The 19,890-nt window shown below is 33.1% G+C and overlaps 2 protein-coding genes across 2 annotated transcripts; both read left to right on the forward strand.

Moving 5' to 3' along the window:
* LOC109344112 (60S ribosomal protein L5) lies at positions 4,265 to 7,466 on the forward strand. The gene is made up of 9 exons (XM_019582737.1): positions 4,265 to 4,385; positions 4,693 to 4,762; positions 4,870 to 4,961; positions 5,346 to 5,472; positions 5,569 to 5,648; positions 5,738 to 5,854; positions 5,935 to 6,069; positions 6,171 to 6,340; positions 7,174 to 7,466. The coding sequence occupies exons 1-9, from the start codon at positions 4,383 to 4,385 to the stop codon at positions 7,286 to 7,288; spliced, it is 909 nt and encodes a 302-aa protein (XP_019438282.1). The 5' UTR covers positions 4,265 to 4,382; the 3' UTR covers positions 7,289 to 7,466.
* Positions 12,280 to 19,738, forward strand: LOC109344113 (kinesin-like protein KIN-12B). The gene is made up of 16 exons (XM_019582738.1): positions 12,280 to 12,583; positions 12,969 to 13,106; positions 13,175 to 13,258; positions 13,612 to 13,737; positions 13,859 to 13,918; positions 14,008 to 14,061; positions 14,147 to 14,239; positions 14,485 to 14,580; positions 14,817 to 14,962; positions 15,543 to 15,692; positions 15,777 to 15,906; positions 16,002 to 17,087; positions 17,178 to 17,276; positions 17,358 to 17,510; positions 17,585 to 18,460; positions 19,205 to 19,738. Exons 1-16 carry the CDS (start codon positions 12,359 to 12,361, stop codon positions 19,493 to 19,495), a joined length of 3,807 nt encoding a protein of 1,268 aa, XP_019438283.1. The 5' UTR covers positions 12,280 to 12,358; the 3' UTR covers positions 19,496 to 19,738.

Genomic DNA, 19,890 nt, shown 5'->3' on the forward strand with positions numbered 1-19,890 from the left:
CCTGTCGGACCAGTCGAAGGGTTACCTTTGACCCATAACTAAACGGCATCTTTTGGCCCATAACAACCGGAAAGAAGTTGGGCTCTGGCTCTGATACCACTGCTAACTTCCAATTGAAACTGAAAAAATGGGGTAAGCGATGTGGGACTTACTTCCCAACATTAATTCATGTCAAATCATCAAGTTACATTCAATAAAGTGAAGAGTGTGCAAGTGAGACCAAAAACAATTTGGGCAGTCGCAAACAACCTATGTTCACATGTTATTTCATATGAAATAAAGAAATAATTTGTTTGTATAACTCATATGGAAACATTGTCAACAATTATGAGGAAAGAGAGTGGTGTGATATTATTTCCTTTATGAGAAGATGTCATGTGAATGATTTATTTCTCTCTTAAAGTAGGTGTGTGAATCAAATGAGAAAATTTATTTCCCTCTTAAAATAGGCGTGTGATTCAAAAGAGAGAGAATGATATGATTTATTTCCTTTCTTGATGGATGGACGTGTAAATTAAGAAGGAATTATTTATTTCTTTTTGGTGATCGTGTGGTTCAATGGAGAGAAGGTGGTATGATTATGTGTTTCCTTTCTTGAAATGAAGGATGATTTGTTTCCTTTTGTGGCTGTGTGATTCAATGAGAGAGGGTGATATGGTTTATTTTCTTTCTTGATGGATGAACGTTTAAATTAAGAAGAAGGATTTATTTCCTTTTGGTAGTCGTGTGGTTCAATGGAGAGAATGTTGTATGATTATTATTTGTTTCATTTCTTGAAGAATTGCAATACAACTTAAAGATATATTATTTGTTTCCTTTTACAGCAGTATGATTTAAGGAGAGAGTGTTGAATGATTTGTTTCCGTTTTGGGTTACCATGTGCATTATGATTATATGTAATAATGTTTTTATTTATTTCCTTTTTAGTCTTTTGAATTCAAAATAATAATAGTTTTGTAAGGAAAATTCGTGTGGGATTGGGGCTGATCATTAGTTGATCTTTATGTCATTCAAGTTTGATTTCTAGTGTTAATTTTGTTGAACAAGTGGTGGGCCACATAATTACTTGTAACCAATATTAATATGAGAAATACAAGTTGAATTTTATTGCAAATTATCCACTTTAGTGGGAATTGTTCTCGTAAGTTATTGTTTGAACCAAGACTTCCTTGTTCTTATCAAGAACCCCAAAAGTTCTTGTGGCAAACTATACTCTAGCTTATCAAACAATTCGTCATTGTTTGTGTCTCCTTTGTTCTTATCAAGAATCATTTCTTGTGATGAACTTCATTTTAGCTTATCAAACTCTTGTTTGTGGCGTCATCTCTCTTCATATATTACCCAACTACTTTTATCCAATATACATAAAATATATATACAATTATGTTGCATTATTATCCATTATAATTCACAACACATAACAAGTACACCAACCAAGAAATGATCGTCCCAAAAGGAATCACTCCAAGGAGATTGCTATCACAAAATCTGCAAAGTCTATAACCAACTAAATGAATACTAAACTTATCAATAATAGAATATTCAATATTAAGTTCAATACTCTTATCCGTAATACAATAATAATTCAATATACTACAAAGTTGAAATTTTAGTCCACAAAATCTTAGACAATGTCCAACAAAATTTAAGAATGACAAGTTTGACACCGATTCTTTAGTCCAATAGTAACACCTACTCTCCCTTTCTCTTCTTTTTACTTTCTTTCTTTACTTCTTTCTTTATTTCTTTATTTTCTTTTAGTTCTTTAGTTTACTACTTTTCTTCTTTGGACACAAAATCTATATTTTTTTCTTTCTTCTTGGTGGACAGTGGAGATAATAAATATTTAAGTTTACTTATTTATTTATTTTTTTATTTGCCTCTTATTTATAGCCTATATGTATTAGTAATCCTAAATTCTTAATTATATTTTATTCACTAACTTTAAATGCTAACGATCCAAGTATAAAATCGAAAAAAATATTTTTTTAATATGAGGTTCATTTTGGTTCCAACAGGTCCTAAATTTTCAAAACCGTGAACCAAACCGAACTTAAATAGTTCCAAATAAAAAAACTGAACTGTGGAACCGTAATGAACTACATTTTGTGGTTTGGTTCCATCGACTTTGCGGTTTAAACCGAAACCAATTATACTCCTACCTCTTTCTCCCCTTGTTCTAAAAAATAAAACAAAGAACCCCAAATTTTCAATTTTCATCTCTATTTCTTCCTTCATTTAAAAAAATAAAAAACCATGCAATCTTCGCTAGAGATGTCAAAACGGGCCAATCGATCAGGTTGGCCCGTCAAAGCACAGAAATTTATAGGGTTTGGGTATCATTTTAGACACTTTTATTGAATCTGGGCTTTTTAGCCTGATTTGGCTGGGCTATATGAAAATCTGGCTCAGGCCGAGCTTACCCGGACGAGTTCGAGCTACCTATTTTTTCTTATTTTTTTTAATGATTTTTGGACCTTTGGCTTAGTAATAAGCATTAAGTGAAAATTATTTTATAAATCAACTTATAATAAATATTATATTATGAACTTTGTGGTTAAGAGAGGGATGGTTTTAGTATGTGCAATGTGGAATTTAGTGGAGCATGAGGTATTGGAAAGAGAGATGGGAAATTATCTTCTAGTTACTATCATGGCCACTCAAATGGCCTTGAATCCTAGTTTTCGAAGGTTATCGCGCCATAAGAGAAATTGAAAAATTGGGTTCTCTATTTTATTTTTGAGAATGAAGGGAGAAAGAGGAATGGGTTTGGGTGGGGTTATAGGGACAGATAAATTATTATTTTTAATTTTAAGATTGATATTATTAAAGTGTCCTCATCTTTGTTATTATCTTTCCAAAATGAAAACATATATTTTTGTCCAAATTTTATGCTATACAACACTAATATGTTCCAACCATACATGTATAGTTACGATTAAAGATTAGGTAATAATCACTTAAAATAGTCATGTATATATATATGCTGAAAATATTTAATTATATATATATATTAAACAAAATAATCATTATTCAAGAGGATAAATTAAACAAATTGAGCTAATGAGTTGAATTAAACAGTTCATGAAATTTTGACAAACAAACCAATTTGAACTAATTAGTTGAACCGAATAGTTCACGAACTTCAATCAAGTTAAATTCGAGTTGGAAATATAGCTCAATTCAAACTCGATCGAGTTTTGAGCTGATCAAATCCTTATCGAGTTAAACACTAGTTTGATTGTTGCCTACATTTTCTAAAGTGACAAATATGATAGAAAAATTTATAACAAGCCAAGATAAGAACTAAAAAGGATAAAGTGTGTATTGAAGGGAGCACAACTATGTTCAACCCAATTACAATGAATGGGCTTTTAAACAAGTTGGGATGGAAAGTGGAAGAATTAATACAAGTAATGAATTTATACCACATTGACCAAAATCAAAGAAAAATGACCCACATAGAAGATAGAACCATCTCAAATATTTGAACCCTACTTAAAATGAAAAGCAAGGTTGAGGTCACGGATGGGACAATTCACTCAATAAACCCCAAACTAAATATGATTGCAATGACACCCAAAATATTTTTATGTGAATATTCACATTAATAGAAAAAACGACCTTGTTTCTCCACACTACACCACCCATAAGTATTTGAAATACAGTGTTTTTTTCTTTCATTATTATAGAGCTGCAAATATGATATACTTAATTTACCCAAAGAAAACATTTGATGTACTATCACATTAATGTATGTTAATGGATAGAGAATAAAATATATTAGTAGATAATTTATCTCTTTCAGTCGGTAAAAGTATGATATGTGTACTTTTTTGTTTAGTTTTAGAAATATTTTTAAAGAAAATGATTAAATACGACATATGTCATAATTTTAGTGGTTGGAAGATATAACTTATTAGATACTTTATTCTCTAATTAATATTATTTGTTGTTGAATGAGATAGTAAATATAAACAAGGCGTTGATATAGTGATGTAATGCCCTACTGGATCCTCAAGGTTGAGGATTCGATTCCTGAGAGTGACACTTGTTAGAAAAGACAATTACGAACCCAAAATAAATTAATTTTTTAACCAAAAAGATGAGAGATATCATTGGTAATATAAAAAAAGAATGAGATAAGCGAATAAATGGGTGGACAAGCCCAATAGTTGTTGCAGCATGTATAATAATATTACTATACCCAAAAGAAAATAGCCCATTAGAAAAGAAACGCAATCATTACCGTTGATGGTATCCAATAATCACAACCGTTGATTGCAATATAAGAGTTTCCCTAAACCCTCGTTTGCAGCTTCAACAACAGAAGCAGCAGCCTCCATAATCGAACAACAGATCCAACCTCAGCTTCATCAACAATGGTGCATACATCATTTCTATCTCTCTTATTCTCATTTTCTGCCATTTCTTCAAAAGGGGGATTAGGGTTTATACTATTATTGTTGTTTTTTATGTTAACGATTTTGGGTAAAGATAAAGTTCCATTTTTTCGGTGTTTTGTATGTTAACGATTTTTGGGGTAGTTAAAGTTTCGATTTTTCGGTGTTTTTTCAGTGTTTTTGTCCATTTCCCTGTTTCATATTTCTGTTTGTTTTTTGAGTGTTTTAGTTCTTATGTGTATAGTGTTTGTTGTAACATTTCTCTTTTACTTTTTTTATATAATAAAAGGTGTACATTAAGGCTCAGAAGTCAAGGGCATACTTCAAGAGATATCAAGTCAAGTTTAAGAGAAGAAGGGGTATTTTACTTAGTTTCTCTCTCTCTCTCTATTATGCTATCATATAGCTTATGAACCTTGTTATTTAATATAATGATCTATCTATTTATTTACTGAAAATTTTGCAGAGGGAAAGACTGATTACAGGGCCAGGATTAGGTTGATTAATCAGGACAAGAATAAGTACAACACCCCGAAGTACCGCTTTGTTGTTCGATTCGTATCCTCTTTATTGAATTACTTGCAGTTCACTGAAAACATAAAGATAGAGTATATTTGTTTGATGAATTTTCAGCCATGGTTTCATATTATTATTCTCTAAATTTAATTGTGTTTAGTCAGTATTAGTGAGATTATGGATCTTCCTAAAGTTTTAGCCGTAGTATCATCCAAATGCTGAGTATTGCCTGTTTTTTACATTTGCAAGAGAATAAATAAATACTTCTTCTCTTTCCATCGAATACATACTTTTACTTAGTATTAGGAGGATTTTAGCCGGCAAATTTGATGAGGATTTAGCATTGATCCAATCAATGTTGTACACAAGTCTTTTATGTAGTATTCAAATAATATGATGTGTGTATAAGCTTAACCTCGTGATAAGACCAACAAGGACATCGTTGCACAAATAACATCTGCTAGTATTGCTGGTGATCATGTTCTTGCTGCAGCATATGCACACGAACTGCCTCATTATGGTCTTGAAGTAGGTCTCACAAACTATGCTGCAGGTACTTTGTTTACACCCTGATTCTCTCGTTTTCTCTTTACCACCAATGCACCAACAATGTTATCTTTGTGATTGAATTTCTTAAAATTGCTTACAGCTTATGCCACTGGGCTTCTTCTTGCTCGTCGAGTCCTTAAGACACTTGAATTGGATGAGGAGTATGAAGGGAATGTAGAGGTATCACTAGATGTGCTCATACTCTCTTTTTACATCATGCATGCAACACATCTATTTTTTTAGTTAACTGGTCATATTGTTTTTATCAGGCTTCTGGAGAGGATTATTCAGTTGAACCTGCTGATACCAGGAGACCATTCCGTGCTCTCCTTGATGTTGGTCTTATTAGGACCACAACCGGAAATCGTGTTTTTGGTGCTCTCAAGGTACTTATATTGAAAAAATGATTGATGTGGTCTTTTATCGTTTTCAATATAGTGAATTGAATCATTCTGATTGTTTACAGGGAGCTTTGGATGGGGGTTTAGATATTCCTCACAGTGACAAAAGGTTTGCTGGTTATGATAAGGAGAAGAAGGAGCTGGATCCTGAGGTTCACCGCAAATATATCTTTGGTGGACATGTTGCTAATTATATGAAGGCATGTGCAAAGATTTTAATTAGTTCCATCTTGCTGGATTTTTAGTGCCATACTTTAAGGAGTTTTCAAATATTCTGACAATTCTATAATATTTTATGCAGACCTTGATTGATGATGAACCTGAGAAATATCAGACACACTTTAGTGAATATATCAAGCGAGGAATAGAGGCTGATGGTCTCGAGGCGCTGTACAAAAAGGTTCATGCAGCCATTCGTGCAGACCCCACTGCAAAGAAGTCAAAGAAGCAGCCACCTAAAGCACACAAGAGGTAAATAATCATATGCTTTTTATGAATCCAACTAGGCTGTACAAATATTTCATTTTTGACAAGTTAGTTTACTTGGAACCAAAGTGGTCAAAATCAAATCTTACACTACATTGGGAGGGAGGAAAAAAATTGTAAATTATGGTATCATAACATGGATTATAAGATCCTACCATATAGTAAACATATATACAGCCATATAAATAAGTGAATCAAAGTTTCGTAAATAGTAAAGACCAAGATAAGACAAGACTGGTATGCAAGTCATGATGCATTTTGTGAGTTAAGAGTCTAAAGTCATATGTCTGAATACATGTGAAAAGGGGTAAATGTGATAGGTATGTTGCCAAAGTGTTTTTGGCTTCGAAAATATATTATTTTGGTGCTCAGACTCTTGCCGACACAGTAAGAGGTGTTGAAACTAGGGAAAATGATTTGTTTGAGTATCTTGGGTCGGAAACTTCGCTGTATGGTTAAATTGGGCCCAACCTGTTCTCTGTTACAATGGATCAGCCTGGAAACTATGAAACAGAATAACACAGATAAGCACTACTTTTACCTATTCTGCATTTTTGCTAGTCGATCCCAATGCACCTGTCTGATCTTCTCTGAGCTGCATTATCGGAGATTGCAAATATCGTCCTGTTTTAGACAACCATGTTTGGAACTGTTGTTAGATGGTGTTGGCTGTTTATGTTGTCCATGTGATCATTTACCTATAATCTATAATGTATTGATATATGTTTGACAATAAAGCTAGGATTGGTGTTTTGGCCTAATTTCTTATCGATTTGAACGAGTACCTAAGAGTATATTTTGCATCTTTTTTTCTGCAGATACAACCTGAAGAAGCTTACCTATGATGAGAGGAAGAACAAGTTGATTGCGCGCTTGCAGGCTCTGAACTCGGCTGCTGGAGTTGACGACGATGATGATGAGGATGACGAATGAATGTTCATTGCAGTTTCTTTTCCAATGCAGCAGCATATGTAGAACTTAACTTGCATTTAGAGAATCATTTTCTTAAAATATTACTTGCTTGTACTGTTCAAGTTCTCTATATCACAAATTTTGGTTGCTTTTTTAAGTTGCTTGGATTGATATAAAAAGTTGAAGTGATTTTTGGTTATATTGTTTGTATTAAAATCTTTTTTGTCTCTCCCTCGTTAATATCCAAGTTTCAATTGTTTCCCCATGCGTATTTATAATTGGCTTAAATATATTTTTCTATTTGAAGTAGTTATTTGTTGAATGAAAATTTAATGATTATGTGATATAAGACAATTGTTCTATGATATAAAACCAACACTAGGAAGCTGTTTATGCATAGGCAATAAAGTTATTAGAAACACTAATTCCATTATGTTCATTCCATGATCTTTGATTTGTTAAGTCAGAGCTGGAAGATGAACTCCCTTGTATTAGATTCAATGTTTCCCTGCACCAAAAATAAATAAAACAAATAAAAGTGCACATTTTAGAATAAAACAATGGTTAAGACTGAAAACATAAATTTTATTTTATTAAAGAATAGCATTGCATGTTTTACAGTATCCAACATAAATTTTCGATGCAAGCCACTATATTTAAGAAGAAAACGATTAAAAAAACATGATATTTCTAGAGTGACATCCTCATGCACAAACTCTTAAGTTTCATTTGGTTATACATAAGAAAATAAGAAGAACGAAAATATGTGAGAAATATATTAGAATGAGATAATATAGTATATTTTTGTTTTGTTTGATTTGAGATAAAAAGAAAAGAGAAAGATCTATGAAGCCTCTTAAATAGAATATGTTATTTCAAACAATGTTACAAATCTTATCCCATAATAACGAAAAATAAGTTAAGTCAATTAAAAAATTAAATATTAATTATTATTTTTTATTTTTGTTTCATTGTGTTTGATGCATGACAAAACCTGAGACATCATATAGAACAATAGATGTTTCTTCCGCTTTCTCTCCAAAGTTGAAGAGAAAGAAAATATGTGGGTCTCACTTTTTCTCTCTCTTTCCATCCTCCCCTCTAAATGACAGGAGATAAAGGTTTATTGAGTGTAAAATCTGTATACTGACATGTAGAGATTTATAGACATGCACTATCATCTCCCTTCATTTTTATTTTTTTTAAAAATCAACAAATGACAGGAGATAAAGGTACTGTAACCAGTACCTTGTATTAATATATATTATATTGAAATTGTTATTAGTTCCATTATTCAGCGGATTTATTGATGATTAGTTCTTTACTATGTATGCCTTTCAAATCATAACTAAAGGGTGTTAATTAGGTTATTATTATTGGACCAACTTTCAACACCATCATATAATCACATATTTAGCATCCAGAAAGATTTTTTTATATGTTTAAATCTTTATCTATATATCTTTATTTATTATCTATATCTATATGGATTTCTTTATATTTTATGGTATTTGTTTCCCTTATCACTTCAATGTTTATCTTTTTCCCTTTAATTTTTTTTGGTTGCCATGGTATTTGTTTGCGTTTATCTGGTTGCCCCACTCATACAATACTATTATTGGAATTGTACTTCATTATGTAATATCTTTCGAAACAATGTTTTTCAAATATTCCAAATATTTAGGATTACACATAGAGACTCAAATAAAGGATAAGAAGATAAAATAACACTACTAAAATCAAATAAAACTAATTAAAAATAAAACAAGATCCGGTATATATACTCCTATGATTTCTTAAGATTATATTAGATTAGATTGGCTTGAAGCTTCCTTTATATATTTATGAGGGTGATCTAAGAAACCTAAACTAAAATACAACAACCTCATTATTAGTCTCACCTTCTTGCTCTAAATATTTTCTTTTTTGCTTTCTAAAAAATCTCTCATCTTAGTCATGTCATTATCTGAAGACAACTTGTTTGAAATACTTTCTTGGTTACCAAGTAAAGTAATCAGTAAGTGCAACTCAGTTAGTAAATCATTCTCAAAGATTACTAACCAACCATGTTTTGCATTGAAAGAAAGTCAAAATATGTTGATGAAGGGTGATGCATGTCTCTTTATTCAACTTGATACGGTCCAACAATACAATGAAGAAATTGAGTTGTGTCCATTACGAAAGGAGAAACAATTCTCAGGCGTGTCTAATGATATTTTAGGATTCTTGTCAAAGTGGACAAGAATCCTAGATTCATGTAATGGACTAATTCTTTGTCGTACAACTTACAAGAATCCGGTCGAGTTGTTCGTTTGTAACCCATCTACACAATCTTGGTTGTCTATTCCTATCCCAGAACATCTTCAACAAAATCCAAATGCTAATCTGAAAGTGATGTTGGAATGTGGTAATGAATTTCTTGACTCGGATGATTACAAGGTGATTAATTTTGAAGATCCAATTGATTGGGAATCATCATCATATTATACTTGTAATGTTTTTCATGCAAAGGATGGTGTATGGAAAACAATGGAAAAACCATTTTTCGTAGGTCCTAGGAGAATGAAATTCGATATGCCTGTCCATTACAATGGATCTCTTCATTTCATCTCAGATTGTTCTACTTACCTTGCTAAAAACAACCCTTATTTTAGGCCTTATGTAATGTCCTATAATCTTGAGAATGGTACCTCAAGTTTGCTTAAGCTGCCTAATGAAGCAAGAAGAGGTTCTCATGATTTGAGTTGTGACATGAGCATATTCAAATGGAGCAATCTCTCTAGTTCAGTACCTCAATCCATTTGTTTAGTAAGGTTGAAAAAGTGTGTCTTCACTATATGGGTTTTAAAAGATTATGAATCAAGTTCATGGTATAAGATTATGAAAGTAAGAGTAAAAGCATTAGGGTTGAAGGAGAAAGATCCAAAGGTAGCAGCATTTACAGTTATGAATGGTAATATTCTCATTTTTGTTGTTGGTAAAAAAGTCTACAGTTATGGTTTGAATGATGAAAATTATATGAGACTTGAAGAAGTTGGTGAACATAGATGTGATTCAAGGGTTTGTTTCACTTCCTACTCAAATACCCTTCGTCCGTGTGGAACTGGTGCTACCACTATGTCCTACAAACAATGCTATGCATTAGAACCCTCCTCCCAAGTTCAAAGTTCTTACTAATTAATATCTTAGATTGAAAAGTCACAAACTTATTTTGTTTTAGTTTTTGTGTGTGATCACATCATGGTAAAGTTGGCATAATTAGATTTACTATTTGTTATTTCAAGGAACATCAAATTTGTGATACTTTCTAATAGTTTTTAGTGTTTTTCTAATAGTTTTTAGTGGAAAATTTATAATGCCATTTATGTTAGTAGATTTTGCTTTTATATGATTACTTTTAATATGTTACATATAAATAAATATATACTCGGTGAGATTTCATGTAAATAAAATCTAGATATAGCAAATATAACTAGAAAAGGAGTTTAATAAAAAACAGATAAGGCTGGGTTTTTTAAGGGATTGAACATTTCAATGGTTGAAATTAGGATGTGACTTACTTGTGATCTGATCTAACTTATCATCCATGGTTTATTTAATAGAATTTGAAGAGTTATTTGGTGATTATAGTTTTAGCCAATATTTTCATACTCATTATTTAGTCACATGATATTTAAATTATGTTGAAATATATTTTACTATTTTGGGCTAATAATATAGTGGAGTAATAATTAATTTAAATTTATTTCTCTTTTCACATAACAAGCAAATTGTAAATTCAATTCCCATAATTAAAATATGTATAAAAATATTAGTTAGTTAGGAGTTATATAAAGTTTGTATTTCAATCATTCGATCAATAAAATACACATTCATTTTTTCTATTCCTAACTATATAAAGATGATGCTAAGATACAATGGTTAATTATACCAATGTAAGTCCTTGAAACTTGAGAGATATCGTAACATATAACTATATAAGCCAACACCATGCTAAGAAAAGGATGATGAGTATATGGATCTGATAACCACCACATATGTACTATTTCATTATTATTATTAGGGTCTTGTATATAAGGTGACTAATGTGTTCCATATTAATAACCGACTAAATATTATTTTATTTTATCTAAAATATTAAATTGACCTTCCATAAGAAAAGTACCACCAAATTGGTCTATCTAAAGACTTAATGGATGATCTTTTAAATTGTTGAAAGACTTCATTTTCCACTAATTTAAAGTTTTACTTCATTTCTTTTGCCAAAATTATTTGTCCTTTTCTCTTCCTTTTTAAAGGGTCATTTTAGTCCTTTATTAATTAAAAATAGATTACACTAACAAGTGAGCTAACAGTTTAAGTAATACAAAAATATATAAATTCACATTGGAAAAGCAAATCTAATGTTTATCATCACATAAAATGTATACATTTTTATATATTGTCTATTATCTATAATTTATTTTCAATTATTAGTGATTTTTATAACAAATAATACAAATGAATCATAATGATGTATTAAGACTATATATGAATCTTTATATTGATAATATATACATAAATTATATTCTAAAGTTTTACATTGAAAATACATAGATATTACACTCTTACTATTATACTCAAACACCAATTTTGAAAACAAAAAAAGATTATATATTAGTGTTGATTTTTTTATATTACTAAAGGTATTCATCCTTTTTGGTTAAGAAACTAATCTCGTTTAGGATGCACGATTGTTTTTCCTAATAAATATCGCTCACAAGAATCAAACACTTGAACTTTTTGAAATCATACTACGAATACAGCGAATTTTTATATTACTAGACCAATAACTTAGTATACACTTATTGAAATATGAAGAATGAGTATTAAAAAAGTGTAGTAGTTAGTGGTGGTGGGCCATGGTAAATAGCAGGCGCTCCAGATCCAACACAAAATTCAAAAAAAGTTTGAATATCAAATCATTCAAATTTCTTCCATTAACGGCTACTTCCTCTCTCTATCTCTCTCTATCTCTCTCTATCTCTCTCTCTTTCATTCTTCTTCTTCTTCTTCTTTCTGTTATCTCTTTCCCCAAAAACACATCACAAAATGAAGCAGATGATGATGATGGTTCCTTCCAAATCATCTCGTAAGAACAAATCATCTTCCAAAGAAAATCATCCTCCTTCATCAGATCCTAATGTCCTTATTCATCCCAAACCTTCTCCTCTCAAATCCAATCATTCATTACCTCCAAGACCTCCTTCTTCTTCTAAGCGCACCAAGCTCACCACGGATCTCAACAACTCTCCTACCTCCGATTCCGGCGTCAAGGTATTTTAATATCAGAATAAAATATCTCCTCATATTATAAAATAATTACTATTTTTATAGATTTTAAAAATATTTTTGTAGAAAATTGTTGAATATGACTTATGACATGATTTTATATGGCTGGAGGAGATAACATAACATTTCCTGGTATAAGTAGCAATGATTGTTGGTTCAAGTGGTACAGGTTTTATTCTCCTTAAGCAATGTCTCGAGTCTTGTGGATGGAAAAAATACCCGTTGGGAGAATTAGCCTCATATGGATGTTCCCGATTCGGACGTGATTGCCTCCAATGCGAGGATATCTGTAGGAAACTAAAAAAAATAGAAGTAATATAAGTTATTTTTATACATTTATGTAAATATTGAATTTGTGTTGTTGTACTAGGTGGTTGTAAGAATGAGGCCATTGTGCAAGGACAAGGATGAAGAGGATCCTATAGTACAAAAGATTTCTACCAATTCTTTGTCAATTAACGGCCACACTTTCACCTTTGATTCCGTTGCTGATGTGGATGCTACTCAGGTACCTCACTTATTATATTCATTCACCATTAAGGGATGAATTGTGGTTTCTCATGTTTCCTTTTTCAGGTCGATATTTTCGACCATGTTGGGGTTCCTGTGGTTGAGAATTGCTTGGCTGGTTTCAATAGTTCAGTCTTTGCTTATGGACAGGTTACTTTTCCATTTTTTACATTGATTTGATGTTTTAGTGTCCTTTTGTGAGTTGGGTTTTAGAAGGGAAATGAAAGGCTTCAAAGCTATGAAATATAATTCTGAGATGGTTCTGAAGTAGGTCTTCCATTTCCCTTCTTTGCCCTCTGAAACTCGAATTACAAAGGGATCTTGGGGTTCGTTTATGAGTTGGGTCTTGGAGGGAAGAAAGGAAGGGAAAGAGAAGGCTTCAAGTGTATCTCATGACTCTAAAGTCTTTCATTTCCCTTATATCACCTCCAAAATCCAACTTACAAAACACAACCTTAGTTTGTTGCTGTGCTTGTACTAATTTTCATTCTTACTATTATTAGACTGGGAGTGGAAAGACTTATACAATGTGGGGTCCTGCCAATGCTTTGTTGGAAGAAAATGTGGAAATTGATCAACAAGGTCTCACACCCCGCGTTTTTGAACTACTCTTTTCACGCATAAATGAAGTAAGCATTCAATTTCATTCCTTTTTAGCCGAACTTACCTTTTGGGACTAAGACTTGGTTGTTATTGTTATTGTATTTTATCCACTGTTTCATGATGTTCACTATTGAATTTCCTGCACAGGAGCAAACTAAGCATTCTGACAAACAACTCAACTATCACTGTCACTGCTCTTTTCTTGAGGTGAATGAATGAATCAATTATTATTACCATGTTCCTTAGATTCTTAATATTGTTGTTACTTTAATCCTTTTCGACACATTTTTTTGCAGATATACAATGAGCAAATCACTGATTTGTTAAATCCAAATCAAAAAAACCTTCAGGTAAATTCTAAAAAGACGGTAGCATTTATTATTTCCTCATATTTCAGTGATTTATATTGGAACTGATCTTTTGTTGTTTATACAGATCAGAGAAGATGTCAAATCTGGTGTCTATGTTGAAAATCTTACAGAGGAGAATGTAGCCACAATGAAGGATGTGACTAGGCTTTTAATAAAGGTGTGAACCGTGTGATCCATCATACTTGCTGCATTAGAGACATTTTATTAGGAAAAAATGTTTTCTTTCTATTATTTTATAGTCTAATTTGAGTATCCTCTTGACAGATTTTTTTATGCTCTGAAACATGTCTTGATGGAAAGTATTCATGTTGCTTCATTTTTATTAGAAAAGTTGTACTGTTTGTCACAGCTTGTCCTTTATCTTTTACGTGTCATATATCATCTATGCCTTTTATTATGCAGGGATTATCAAACAGGAGAATAGGTGCAACCAGTATAAATTCTGAGAGTTCTCGCTCACATACTGTTTTCACTTGTGTTGTTGAATCACGGTGCAAGGTGATATACTCTTCTCTCATGGCCTGGAGTAATAATTTCAATAATATGAATGAACTGCTTATAAAGGAGTTGATGTAGATAGGATTAATAGGATGCAAATCATTACTATTAATGGGCTTAATTATCAAATGAAAAATAAATCTAAATCAACATTAGAATGAAAGATGTGTCAATTGGAAAATTTAAGAAATCTTGTCTTAGATGACCTCTTGAATTTTGTTTTTCTCTGTATGCAGAGCACATCAGATGGTGTGAGCAGATTTAAAACAAGTAGAATCAATCTTGTTGATCTAGCTGGTTCGGAACGACAAAAGTTAACTGGTGCTGCTGGAGAGCGTTTGAAGGAAGCTGGCAACATTAATAGATCACTCTCACAACTTGGGTATGGTTTAGCATTGTGTATAATTGCAATTAGTAAATGATTTGAATAACAATCCATTTGGTGCCATATTTTACAGAAAAGATGAATTCAGCTTTAAGGAGAGTCTAGATTCTGCATTATATATTGATGTTTTTAATGGAAATTTTTAAATCGCAATTAGCCCGAGCAATCAGCAAAATAACGTTGTACCCAGACACAGGAGCTAGGATAGACGTAACAAGTTTAGTTCATTATGGACAAAACTAACATAACTATCTCGCTAATGTTTCCATATAGTTATGATGGGGATTATTTAACATAATTGGGTAGAATTTTTTTGGCTACTCCATTTAGTTGTTGGTCATCTCACATGATATTCTGTCAGCAATTGCTTGTGTATGATACTATGATTCAAACACGAAAATTACAGTTTCTCCCTATGCTCTCTTCAACCTTTCAAAACTAAGGAAAACACAAAGTAATTCAGAAGAGAAAAATTTGGAAAAAGGACAAAAACTATATCATAGGCATATATGTTGATGTTTTTTGGAATCAGGGTTTTGTTGGTGCTAGTACTGACTGAGTTTAAATTGGACTGCAGGAATCTGATAAATATTCTTGCGGAAGTTTCTCAAACAGGAAAGCAGCGGCATATACCATACAGAGATTCCAGGTTGACATTTTTATTGCAGGAGTCTCTTGGAGGAAATGCAAAATTAGCAATGATTTGTGCTATTTCCCCAGCACAAAGGTAGCAAACCATTGATGATTTTATGTGTATTTTCTTATGATCCTTCTGTATTGTGGATTCCTTTGACATGACTTGGTACTGCAGTTGTAGGAGTGAAACTTTCAGTACACTAAGATTTGCTCAGCGTGCCAAAGCTATCAAGAACAAGGCAGTTGTTAATGAAGTTATGCAGGACGATGTGAACCACTTGAGACAAGTGATACGGCAACTCAGGGTATATTCTCTTCCATAATGCTCAATCATGTGAGTTTTGTTTTTCTATGGCATAAAATTCATTTAGAGTAACTCATGAGTGTAAGAAATCAACAGGATGAACTGCATCGAATTAAAGAAAATGGTTGCAACCCAGTGGAGTCAAGTGGAGGTCATTCAGCAGCTTGGATCCGAAGAAGCTTGAATATATTACAGTCTAGCCTCAATCGACCACAGCCATTATCTTGCGTTGACGAAGATGGTGATGAAGAGATGGAGATTATTGATGAGGAAGGGGTTGAGAACCCTGATGTAGTTTTATGCAATGCCAATACGCCAAGTAATTGTAATATTTTAGTAGAAAATGATGAAGAAATGAACATTGATGACCAAGATTTGGCTGAACCCTGTGAGGCCAACAATATTCCTAGTTGTTCTGGCAGCAAATTTCCAAATGAAGAACCATCCCTTGCAATGGGAAGAAGCAGTTTCTCTTGTCCTGTGGGTGAATCTGATATCAGTTTTTCAGCCCCAGATGCTTCCATCGGTTCTCCTAGTGCCACAATGAGTTGCGTCTCCCCTGCTAGCCTCACCATAGTTAAGTGTGATTCATCTCCAGTCCTTATATCCCCACCCCCCAGTGTTTCTCCTAGAATCAGCAGCAGCAGGAAAAGTTTGAGGACCTCATCAGGGTTGTCTCCTTCTGAGAATGGTCTTCATGTTGAAAGTGATTTGGGCATAAAACATGGCAATAAAAAACCCACATCTACTGCCTTTTCTAGTCAGACAGCTCCAGAATTCCTTACAAAAACTGAAGACTTAGCAGCAAGCATACGCCATGGTCTTGAAATCATTGATAGCCACCACCGTAATAATGCTGCTTTGAGGCGGTCATCATATCGATTTTCATTGCGACCAAGAGAGTCCAGACTAACTTTTCCAGCAGGAAAAGTTGATATGGGCGTGCAAACTTTTCTTGAGGATTTTGTGAAAGAAGAATCTGTTTTGTTCACCTGCAATAACTGTAAAAGCAGAATGCAAGTTGATAGTAGTGAGAATGACAATGACTCAAACTTACAGTTAGTACCTCATGACAACAGCTCAAACTTACAGTTAGTACCTCATGACAACAACTCAAAGTTACAGTTAGTACCTGTTGATTTCTCTGAGACTGCTGATAAGCCGAAGAAGCAAGTTCTGAAAGTAAGTGCAAGAGCTCAGTTGCATTTTCCAGTATAATGTGAATTTGTTGTGTATGTTGTATTGTTGTAATTTATTTCTCTTGCGTTGTAGGCAGTAGAGAAGGTTTTGGCAGGATCCATAAGGAGAGAAATGGCTCTTGAGGAGTTCTGTGCAAAGCAAACTTATGAGATAATGCAGCTTAATCGCTTGGTAAGGTTCTCTCTTTTGTTTATCAACAACTATCCCATTAGTTTCGACTGTTGTTGTGACTAGTTTCAATCCTATTTGTAGGTGCAACAGTACAAGCATGAGAAGGAATGTAATGCCATAATAGCAAAGACAAAGGAAGATAAAATCCTTCGCCTTGAGAGCCTCATGGATGGTGTTTTACCCACTGAGGATTTCATGGATGAAGAGCTTGTGGCCCTTACCCATGAACACAAGGTATAATATGTTCTTTTATGGCGTTGCATTCCTGAATAATATATTATATGCTTAAACTTATCTACTTTGCACAGCTTTTGAAGGACAACTATGAGAACCATCCAGAAGTTTTGAAGATGGCGATAGAGTTAAAAAGAGTACAAGATGAATTAGAAGAATATCAGAGTTTCTACAAATTGGGGGAGAGGGAAGTGTTAATGGAAGAGATACAGAGTTTAAGAAGCCAACTTCAATTTTATATTGACTCTTCATCTGCATCAGCAGCAAGGATGCAAAACCCATTATTGCAATTGACTTATTCATCTACACCCAATTTGGCAGCAACACTCACTGCCATTCCAGAGTCAACAGAGGAGAGGGATGAGACATATGAAACTCCAGCATCAACTGAGGCTGAGGCAAATGAAATTCCAGCATCGGCCGAGGAGAGTGCTGAAGTAAAACTTGAACAAGAAAGAATTAGATGGACTGAGGCAGAAAGTAGATGGATTTCTCTTTCTGAAGAACTGAGAGCTGAGCTCGAAGCTAACAGGTCGCTAGCTGAAAAAAGGAAGCGAGAATTAGATGCTGAGAAGAAATGTAATGAAGAACTTGAGGAAGCCATGCACATGGCTATAGAAAGCCATGCCCGACTTTTAGAACAATATGCAGATTTGCAAGAAAAACATATCCAATTATTTGCTAGGCATAGAAACATCCAGGATGGAATTGAGGATGTCATGAAAGCATCTTCCAGAGCAGGAGCAAGAGCTGCAGAGTCTAAGCTCATAAATACCCTTGCTGCAGAAATTTCAGCATTAAAAGCAGAAAGAGAAAAGGAAAGGCGAATCCTAAGGGATGAAAATAGAGGGCTTCAGGCCCAACTGAACGATACTGCTGAAGCAGTGCAAGCTGCTGGTGAACTACTTTTGCGGCTTAAAGAAGCAGAAGAAGGTATTACTACTGCACAGGTTAGTAAATAATCAATTGTTCCTCCATGGTTTTTGCTATGAATTGAGTTACTTAAATTTATTATGTTTTATTGCTCTCTTTTTTCTCTACACCGTCTCCAGAACATATCTGTTTATTTTGTTTTCGTGCTATGGAGAAAATGAGAAGTTGATAATAATAGTCATACCTATCAGTATGAAGCCAATGATAAAGATTATGATTATCTGGAGTGACAACATCACTCTTAGTCAATATGAGGAGAAAGGAATGTAGAGCATTCTAAAATATCATTACAAAGTAATTTAATACATCAAATATCTAGGTGTAAGGCAGTAACTTAGTATGCAGAGCTACTTAGTATACAATACTAAAACTTAAATGCTAAAACTCAACCAATGATGGTAAAACTCATTGATTGCACTGCTTCAGCAGTGATGGTAAAACTCAAGCAATGAAGCCCCACAAGCAACTTAGTACAAGGCTACAAGCAATTCTACTTTTTATTATGCTAAAACGCAAATGAGACACATGGGAAATAGAAGAGTTTAAGGGGAAGAAAGGATGCAAGAAATTTTATTTTTTTAATCCTTAAACTCAACTGAAACACATGGATTAAAAGAATTTTATTTGCCTTTCATGTTGTATCTTTATTGCCTGCAATAATTCTGAGATTACTATTTGATGTTGAACACTATTTTTGTATTAATTTAAAAAGTTCAATTTACTATTTGAGCCTGACTTTTTTTTTAACATGTAATTTGCAGAAAAGGGCTATGGATGCAGAGCAGGAGGCTGCAAAGGCTTACAAACAAATTGATAAGTTGAAGAACAAATATGAGAAGGAGATTAACACACTTAATCAGCTCATTGTAGAGACTCGCTTGCCGAATGAATCGATACGGCCAGCTTATGTTGATGATGTTGTCATGCCCATTTATGATGAGCCACACAGTGTTAATGACCCATTTGAGATCTTAAATAATGCAGATGGTGGTGAACTTGCAAAACTAGCAGAATCATCATGGTTCTCGGGTTATGACAGATGCAATATATAATGAACCATCATACTTTGTGTCATTATGTGTTATAATTTGTTCATATGGTTGTATTCTTTCCTTCATACTCTTTGAATGAGTTTGTCTCCCATGTCTCTTCCATTTGAATACAAAGATTTTTCTAGTAGAGATGGTGTGGGTTACAAAACCTTTGTAAGTTTTGGATGTTTGTTGTGTGGCTCCAAGAGCTGAGATTATTATTAGAAACTTGAGAATCCCATTTATTTCAAATATATTTCTTGATTCACAATCATTGCTTGTAAAATAGTAAATTCCACCATCAACTGAACCTATAAAAATAATTAGCAAGTCTCATAATTTGGTTGTATGCTTTCTTGAAATATATAAAATTTTCTGTCTGATGTACAAGTCTGTCCTTCCCTTTCAAAACACTA

This window comes from Lupinus angustifolius, chromosome LG03 (assembly GCF_001865875.1).
Source record: "Lupinus angustifolius cultivar Tanjil chromosome LG03, LupAngTanjil_v1.0, whole genome shotgun sequence".
Lineage (NCBI taxonomy): Eukaryota > Viridiplantae > Streptophyta > Magnoliopsida > Fabales > Fabaceae > Lupinus > Lupinus angustifolius.

Excerpts from the sequence above, each read along its gene's own strand:
- LOC109344112 (XM_019582737.1), top strand. Across the intron at positions 5,473-5,568 it reads TCTCACAAACTATGCTGCAG|CTTATGCCACTGGGCTTCTT; the intron begins GTACTTTGTTTA and ends AATTGCTTACAG. Across the intron at positions 6,341-7,173 it reads CCACCTAAAGCACACAAGAG|ATACAACCTGAAGAAGCTTA; the intron begins GTAAATAATCAT and ends TTTTTTCTGCAG.
- LOC109344113 (XM_019582738.1), top strand. The coding sequence starts at position 12,359 with ATGAAGCAGATGATGATGATGGTTCCTTCCAAATCATCTCGTAAGAAC. Across the intron at positions 14,240-14,484 it reads TGACTAGGCTTTTAATAAAG|GGATTATCAAACAGGAGAAT; the intron begins GTGTGAACCGTG and ends TTTATTATGCAG. Across the intron at positions 17,088-17,177 it reads CGAAGAAGCAAGTTCTGAAA|GCAGTAGAGAAGGTTTTGGC; the intron begins GTAAGTGCAAGA and ends CTTGCGTTGTAG.